Source organism: Gobio gobio (genome assembly GCF_949357685.1).
Source record: "Gobio gobio genome assembly, chromosome: 9".
Classification (NCBI taxonomy): Eukaryota; Metazoa; Chordata; class Actinopteri; order Cypriniformes; family Gobionidae; genus Gobio; species Gobio gobio.
The window spans coordinates 55,240,665-55,250,635 of record NC_137115.1 but is presented as its reverse complement, the minus strand read 5'-3'; the positions used below and the strand labels follow the sequence as shown (position 1 = coordinate 55,250,635).

The 9,971-nt window shown below is 37.6% G+C and overlaps 1 protein-coding gene across 1 annotated transcript; it reads right to left on the bottom strand.

The window, feature by feature from the left end:
- Window positions 1-98: 98 nt before the first annotated feature.
- ugt5f1 (UDP glucuronosyltransferase 5 family, polypeptide F1) lies at window positions 99-9,287 on the bottom strand. Its single transcript, XM_079825835.1, has 2 exons — window positions 9,220-9,287; window positions 99-1,778 (listed from the first exon to the last, which is right to left on the bottom strand). Exon 2 carries the CDS (start codon window positions 1,749-1,751, stop codon window positions 174-176), a length of 1,578 nt encoding a protein of 525 aa, XP_079681961.1. The 5' UTR covers window positions 1,752-1,778; window positions 9,220-9,287; the 3' UTR covers window positions 99-173.
- Window positions 9,288-9,971: the final 684 nt, after the last annotated feature.

The window sequence follows — 9,971 nt, the reverse complement described above, 5'->3', positions numbered from 1 at the left end:
TCTCTCTCTCTCTCCCTCTCTGTCTCTCTCTCACACACACACACACACACACTCCCTCCCTCACACACTCCCTCCCTCACACACTCTCTCTCCCTCTCTGTCTCTCTCACACACACACACACACGTTACCCAAACTCAATATCACCTCCCAAACTTACAACACACCTTCAAACTTAATCTTGCTTTGTTTGTTTTCTTGCACTAAACCTGCAACATAAACATCTGATCACTTTAAATATAATAAAACCTATAAACGCCACAACAGACAGCAAGAGCGCCACGACATCAACACTGTGGTACGAGTACCAGGGCATTTTATAAGAGTGTGTGCGCAGGTGAGCAGCTCCTCTGTGTCTCATGACGAACTCCGTCCAGAAGAGGGCGCTGTCTAATGGACTGAGTGCAGTGTCCCTGTGGAGACTGGACAGGGTCTGCATGTTGGCTCTGTAGGACGGCTCATTGATCACCTCCTGTAAGGCGTCCGTGAATACACTCCGATCTATGCTGGCTATGTCCACAACCTTAGCTACACCTTTATGCCGCATTTTTGACATGTTATCATCCTGATCGAACACAAGCGGTAACCCGACTAATGGAACGCCGTGGTAAATGGCTTCAAAAATACCATTAGTTCCTCCATGAGACACAAAAACTTTAGTCTTTACATGTCCGAGGAGATCGTTCTGCGGGATCCAGTTGACCAGTAAAGTGTTGTTGCCCATGGTAGACGGCCGCTCTCCGGTGTATCTCCAAATCACTTTTTGGGGAAGCTGAGCAAACGCAGCGGCGATTTCATCGGCTATGTCAAGAGGAAGTTGCCCGACTAACGTTCCCAGAGACATTATAATGACGCCGTGTTTTCCGGAGCTTTGCACGAACGCCTCCAGATCCGCCGGAAGCGGGTTTGCGGGTTTGCACTGGAAGCCGCCAATGTAAACCACATTGGGCATGGTCGGACGAGGGAACTCGAAGACAAAATCGACCCTCATGAGCCAAATATCGGCTGCTTGGAATAATTCAAAATACTTCAAATCCGGGCCAAATAAACGATAACACAACGCGCTGTAATGAGGGCCGACGGTGCGCCTGTAAAGGAAACGGCGGAGTGTGTAAAACAGCACGTTATACGTCCTCTGAAGGAAAGTCATGTCATCGGACAGCTGGGAAGGCGGGAAGGGGACGTAGGACAGCGGAGACGGGGCGATTGTAAAATGCGCTTCTCCATGAACCGTCCATCGGACATTAAAGACCAGAGGCAGATTTAGAAAGCGTGCGAGAAAAACGCCTCCTCCGTTCGCCGGATCGGTCAACATCAAGTCAAAGCTAGCCTTCTTGATCCGCTCTAACAGCGCAGGATCCTTCTCGATTATATAGATCACCATTTCGCAGATCTTCCTGTGCATTTCGGAGAAGCGGTCCTTGAGGTCCATGTCCAGTCTGAATCGGGTCCAGGCCGGCTGACGCTGCCGCCGGATCTCCAGCTGTCTGGACACAAAGCTGCTGTAGAACTCGTCGTCTCCACCCAGTGCAAATGGGACGGTCAGCGAGACGTAGTGGGGCGACGTCTCCGAGATGTACCAGCTGTCGAGGGCCCGGATCACGGTGATCTGATGGCCCCTGGAGTGAAGGCCCTGGATGAGAACGTTCATGTTAACCCAGTGACTGCCTTCGTGAGGAAACACCAGGATTTTCCCACAGTGCACTGGGAAGGTCAGGGTTAGAATGATGCTTGTGATGAAGATTAAATCCATCTTTATAGGAGGAGCGCAAACGTCTGTCTGAAAGACATAAACAAACAGCTGATGTAGTTCATCTAATGTGAGTGTGTGATTGAATAGCTTTATCCCCTCTGTTTTTCGATCAAATCCGAATTTTTTTTAAGTTTTGTTTTTTAATTCATCTGAATGCTTCTTTGGCATTATTCTTTATATTTGAAAGACGATGAATGTAAATCCAAATTTGTATTTAATTTTTGAGAGCCTGATTTTAAAAAAAAAAGTCACCATTAAAATCCATTAAAACATTAAAAATTAACATATATCGTCCAATACCGATAACATTACAAATGAACATATATCAGGCCGATACGATAACATTACAAATGAAATGAACATATATCAGGCCGATACCGATTACATTACAAATGAACATATATCAGCCGATACCGATAACATTACAAATGAACATATATCAGGCCGATACCGATAACATTACAAATGAACATATATCAGCCGATACCGATTACATTACAAATGAACATATATCAGCCGATACCGATAACATTACAAATGAACATATATCAGGCCGATACCGATAACATTACAAATGAACATATATCAGCCGATACCGATTACATTACAAATGAACATATATCAGCCGATACCGATAACATTACAAATGAACATTTATCAGCCGATACCGATTACATTACAAATGAACATATATCAGCCGATACCGATTACATTACAAATGAACATTTATCAGCCGATACCGATAACATTACAAATGAACATATATCAGGCCGATACCGATTACATTACAAATGAACATATATCAGGCCGATACCGATAACATTACAAATGAACATATATCAGGCCGATACCGATTACATTACAAATGAACATATATCAGGCCGATACCGACAACATTACAAATGAACATATATCAGCCGATACCGATAACATTACAAATGAACATATATCAGCCGATACCGACATTACAAATGAACATATATCAGCCGATACCAATAACATTACAAATGAACATATATCAGGCCGATACAGATAACATTACAAATGAAATGAACATATATCAGGCCGATACCGATTACATTACAAATGAACATATATCAGCCGATACCGATTACATTACAAATGAACATATATCAGCCGATACCGATAACATTACAAATGAACATATATCAGCCGATACCGATTACATTAGAAATGAACATATATCTGGCCAATACAGATAAAATTACAAATGAAATGAATATATATCAGGTAGGGCTGTAGCGATACACTAATCTCACGATACGATATATATCACGATATTCAGCCAACGATACGATTCTATATAATTCGATACACTTACATCATTTTCTGAAAGATTTAAAGGGGACAGAGTGATTTTGGTGACATCTTGTGAGTGTTTCATTTACTTGGATTGAATTAACTGAACTGAAAACTAAAATCATCAATTACACAATATATGTCTCTGACTGGACAGAGTCTACAGCTTGCAAATGCTGGACAAAATGAATCAAAGATGTATTGAGAAAATTAGTTCCATTTATTGAGCCTTTGAAAAGTAAATAAAGTGCAGTATTGCAATTAACAATGGAGTTTTAAAAATTGCAGCAAGTGGCCTGTTCTGAACAGTTTCTTTGACAGCTTTTTTTAGCTTGACACTGACACTTGGTGGTATTTCCAGAGTATTTCACGTTTGTGTCACACAGCTTGCAAATCAACTGCGATGCTTTGTCTAAGTCAAGGGTCTCCAACCTTTTTTCATTTGAGAGCTACTTTTTAAAAAAGAAAGTCAAAGAGAGCTACTCATTTTATATAATACTTAAAACTCTTAAATAATGCATCATAATTCTCATTTTAACAACTATCCAAACTGTTTTACACCTGAAAGAGTATAGTAGTAGTTCCAGTAGTCGGTACAATACCACTATTTTTTTTTTAAATAAATGTTTTATTATACGTAGCTTAATTTACTGTAGGCTACAATCTGTAGTCAATCTCTTCACGTTAAACCAAACTTTTATTTTGACGGGTTGCCGTGATTACCAGTGTCTGTGTTCATGATGATATGACAGTGGGTGCACGTCTCATTCAGCTCCCTAGTTCAGTCAGGGCACTGATCAGGGATCAGCCCATTGACTTGTGTCCTGATCAGTGCCCTGACTACTGAACCAGGAGCTGAATGAGACACACCCAGTTTTCTCAAATGAAACAGTAAATTCTCATGAAGTGACGGTTTATGCGTTCGTGTCGGCAGGAACTACAAGAGCGATTGCGCAGACAGACGCAGAACATGCAGGAGTAATTTTGCAGTTTATTATTTACAGACACTAGTATATATTCGGCTTCAGTCTGGAGCCCTGCGCTTAAATTAACACGAAAGCGACTGAACGCAGCTGCTATGGTGAGCTATTTTTAGAACAGACCCGCGGGCAACTCGTGTGGTCCTTGCGGGCGACTCATGTTGTTGACCCCTGAGTCTAAGTCGTCGATTTCCTTCTTCTTTTTAAACCCAAAGTGCTCCCACACATCTGCTTTTAAGCATGAAGGCGCTGGATTTATATTCGCCGCCATTTTTTGGGATCTCCTCGCTCTGACTCCGTAAACAAGAAGAGGTAGACGTCGGCGTCTGTGAAGTTAGTAGTACGGGTAACTTGCTCTACAGCGGTACTAGCGGCTGGCTGACCAAATCACTCTTCCTGCAACGCAAATGGGGGTAAACACAGGGATTTGAATGGGACTTATGTATCGATACTCGTGGCTTAAAAATCGATACTTTCTTGGGAGAAAAAATATCTTTTTATATCGCAGAATCGATGAAATTGCCCAGCCTTAATATCAGGCCGATACCGATAACATTACAAATGAACATATATCTGCTGATACCAATAACATTACAAATGAACATATATCTGCTGATACCAATAACATTACAAATGAACATATATCTGCTGATACCGATAACATTACAAATGAACATATATCTGCCGATACCAATAACATTACGAATGGACATATATTTGCCTATACCGATAACATTACAAATGAACATATATCAGGCCAATACAGATAACATTACAAATGAAATGAACATATATCAGGCCAATACAGATAACATTACAAATGAAATGAACATATATCAGGCCGATACCGATTACATTACAAATGAACATATATCAGGCCGATACTGATAACATTACAAATGAACATATATCAGCCGATACCGATAACATTACAAGTGAACATATATCAGCCGATACCGATAACATTACAAGTGAACATATATCAGCCGATACCGATTACATTACAAGTGAACATATATCAGCCGATACCGATTACATTACAAGTGAACATATATCAGGCCGATACCGATTACATTACAAATGAACATATATTAGGCCGATACTGATAACATTACAAGTGAACATATATCAGCCAATACCGATTACATTACAAATGAACATATATTGGCAGATACCGATATATCTCTACTTTTGGCACTTGCTGTTGAACACACACACACACACACACACACACACACACACACACACACACAAAAAATCATTGACATGAGCTGAAAAGGTTGAATGGTCCAGAAAAAAATCAGTCACACTTGTATTGTTTGCGGTTAAAAAATGAGCGCATTGGAAATTAATGGGAGAGAAATTTCATCTAGTGGAAACGTTTGGAACTGCGCACAAACAAAATCTGATTGAAAGCTAATTTTTTGAGATGGTAACCTCAAATTTGGAACACAACATGTTTAGGTTTGATTTTCTTAGTTTTAGAGAAAACATGTTTTGTAAAATATATTTCGTATAAAAATTTTTTTTTAAATGTTTGCATTTTTCATAACAATAAGCTTTTAAACAAATTTTTTTCAAATTCACGCTTTTAAACGTTATACACTTCAGCAACAATCTGCCAAGTGTCTTCTTTAAAAAGAGACCAAACTTCAGTCTGTGATCCAAAGCATTCATGATTTATGACCGTTTAAGTTGGGAAATTTAATTTTCAGCTCAAAAAGTGAATGAAATGACCATTGCAAAAATATTATTTAGTATCATAAAATCAACTAAAAATACAAAATATGAAATAAAAAACATTATGAAAACTAAAATATAGTACAATCATTCCATTAAAATAAATGTTTTGGTCATTTTTGACCGAAACGCGAACAGTACCAGAGGGTTAAACTGAATTTTACAGAAATTACATGTAAAATGTTGTTGTCAGGACACTTTTAATAGGTTCCTGGAAAGGATACACATTTTTTTCCCCACTTTTTCAAAACCTTAAACCAAACACTGAGAGGTTCACATCTGTGGATTAAACTAAACTAGAGACTACAAAAGTAACTTTCCCTAAATGTATGAAATGTGATGCCTTTCAAGAAAAACAGCAGATAAAATGTGTTGCAATGTCACAACTCATTCCAGCCCACATCCGAATAACATCCAAATCAATGTTAGTAATTCCAGTGGGACGTTCTGTAAAGACTGCATGAGTTTAAACAGCAAGAGTAAAACAAATGCAGATCTTACTCTTACATGAAGGTTGAAGCTGGCAGAACACTTAACTTAAGAGAAATAATCATTCCCCCTTAAATCATTCCACCTTAAATCCAGGATGATTTGTTACTGTTTTAACAGATTCTGATCTATCGTTTTACATTAATTCATTCTTCTGACACTCAGTGCTGTAGTTTCTCTGCCTGGTTAACAGTTGATTTGTTTGGCCATGAAAAAGATCCAAAATGTTCTGACACGCTGTTCTTGTGTCAGCAGGAAACATGATTTCATGCAGTTTCATGTGATTTCAGAGGGTTTGGGGCTGCAAAGTCATTTTTGGTACATTGTATTATTTTGTTTGTATAGTATAAAAGTTTCCCCATTTGACAAGCCGCAGCTTCAGCGTCTGTTTATACATTTTACAGCAGAAAACTAAAAGTGATTTTGGTCTATATAGTTAATTGTGCCCTTCATGACGACTGTGAGGGGGGTGAATTTATTTATAACTCATCCGTTTAAATTATATTAAGCTTTAAAGTTCTGTATAATTAAGGGCGTGGCCACTTGAGTGACAGGTGGATTGCCACCGTAGCTTCTCTATATGCTTCGAAAGGGAGGGGTGAGCGGTTGCAATTCGCATCCTCACCACAAGATGCCGCTAAAATTCACACACTGCACCTTTAAGAAACACATCAGATTATAGAGATAAATGCTTTGCAAAAACTGTTTCATACAGACTTTTAAAAGAAATAGTTCACATGAACCGTGCTAATGGACTAAAAGTACTTCCAACTCTCTCTGGGAACAAACATTCAAAACATTTTTTATCATTGTCTTGATAATGAAACTGTTTACATAAGCTAAAGTAAAAACATTATAACCGGAGTTATGAGTCAAACGGTGCTGTTGAATTTCATGTAGACTGCAGTCAGATGTCTCTGGATTTAGTCTAAACAACCATAACTTCATATCACAAGAGCTGTCCTTGTGTAATCAGACATTCAGACCACTAACTGACATCACTTCCTGTTGAGGCACAATTTGAGCACTGAATATCATGTAAAACACATTACAAAAGAGAAAGAAAAAAAAAATCAAACACAAGTCATTCATTCGCACTGATTAAAGGGATAGTTCACCCAAAAATGAAAATTAGCCCATTTTGCACTTTTATGATGGATAGATGCACTTTGATGATTGATAGATGCTCTTTTATGATGGATAGATGCTCTTATGATGGATAGATGCACTTTTATGATGGATAGATGCACTTTTATGATGGATAGATGCACTTTGATGATTGATAGATGCTCTTTTATGATGGATAGATGCACTTTTATGATGGATAGATGCTCTTATGATGGATAGATGCACTTTTATGATGGATAGATGCGCTTTTATGATGGATAGATGCTCTTATGATGGATAGATGCACTTTTATGATGGATAGATGCACTTTTATGATGGATAGATGCACTTTTATGATGGATAGATGCGCTTTTATGATGGATAGATGCACTTTTATGATGGATAGATGCGCTTTTATGATGGATAGATGCACTTTTATGATGGATAGATGCACTTTTATGATGGATAGATGCACTTTTATGATGGATAGATGCACTTTTATGATGGATAGATGCGCTTTTATGATGGACAGATGCACTTTTATGATGGACAGATGCACTTTGATGATGGATAGATGCTCTTTTATGATGGATAGATGCTCTTTTATGATGGATAGATGCACTTTTATGATGGATAGATGCTCTTATGATGGATAGATGCACTTTTATGATGGATAGATGCACTTTTATGATGGATAGATGCGCTTTTATGATGGATAGATGCGCTTTTATGATGGATAGATGCGCTTTTATGATGGATAGACTTCATAAACGAGACAACAATCACTGCCATTATAAAGCTGGGAAGAGCCAGGACTTTTTTAAGATAACTCTAATTGTGTTTGTTTGACAGAAGAATGTCATCCACACCTAGGATGAATTGAGGGTGAGTAAATCATGGGCAAATTTTCATTTTTGGGGATTTTTGGGGTGAACTATCCCTTTAACATATTTCAGATGGGTTTTTTCTGTTGATGCATTGCAAATCATAAACCAAGATGTTCCTCACAGTGAACCTTGGTCAGACTAAACGGCAGACATTATTTAATGTTTACAGGTGAGTTTTATATCTGCCATCAATGTATAACTGAGATCAGTCGACTGCACCACACAAAATGAGTATTAATATCTGAAACATCTCTTTTAATCAATCCTACAGCACCATATGAATGCATCCTAATGATCTGCTAAATATGAAATATGTCATGAAGGAACAAGATTGTGTCAGACTCAGACGGATGATTATAATGAACCCTGTGAACTCACTTACAAAACATTACCATACTAAATAAACAACTATATTTACTGTGGTAACTTGGTATCAGGCACAACTATTATGCATATACACTATGACAAAGATAACAAAATGTATGCTGCATAAAGATAATGATATAAAGAGCATATATTGGTGTATTTTACAATAGTAACTATGGCTATCATGCTATTTGGTGTTAAGTCTCGATAAAAAAAAAACACAACCGCGCTATTGACAGACATAATAATAAAGGAGTTGAGACATATATTTCCGGAAGTGTAACTCTCTCACTTACTGCCCTAAAACACTGTCTTTTCGAAGTAAAACACTTGATAGTGTGTTCAATTGTACAGAGCTACACACACACACACACACACACACACACACACACACACACACACACACACACACACACACACACACACACACACACACACACACACCATTAAACATATCAGTGACAGTCCACACAAACAACCACTGAATCCTGACAACATGAAGCTCAGACGACACGATACATGTTTCGAGATGTGTGTAAAGCTGTCGTGGTTTATAACAAATGAAGTAAATGAACTTACCAGCTGAACAGAGAGAGATACAGTTTAGCAGCGAGCTCGCGACACACGCTTCTCTGTTTGGGTGGGCGGGGCTCATTAATATTAATTAGGCATACGTCACGTCCATGCTGGATGGACACCCGCAGCATTAATATTCATAAGTTATATTTTTATTTTATTCAGCACACAATAATATGTGACCCTGGACCACAAAATCGGTCATAAGGGTCTTTTTTTTATTTATTAAGATTTATACGTCATGATGTGACATGATACAACTATTTGAAAATCTGGAATCTGAGGGTGCAAAAAGATCTAAATATTGAGAAAATCTCCTTTAAAGTTGTCAAAAGTCCTTAGCAATGCATATTACTACTAATAATACATTTTTGATATATTTTTACGGTAGGACATTTACAACATATCTTCATGGAACATGATCTTAACATGATTTTTTAAGAAAAATTAAGAAAAGAAAAATTAATTTTGACCCATAAAATGGCCATAAATATACCCGTGCGACTTTTGTGCTCCTGGGTCACATATTATGCCATTATAATATTAATATATTATGCTAGATAACATAAATTAACAAAATTAAATAAATAAATAGTATTTTATTAATATAATAATACAATTTATATTTATTTATTTATATAAAATAAACATTATACAGAAATCTAGCAGGTACACAAATAATTCACATAAATATTTTGTATAATTAACAAATACTTTTTTAATCATTGGAACCAATATTACAAGCGCTAAACAGT

Excerpts from the sequence above, each read along its gene's own strand:
- ugt5f1 (XM_079825835.1), bottom strand. The coding sequence starts at position 1,751 with ATGGATTTAATCTTCATCACAAGCATCATTCTAACCCTGACCTTCCCA.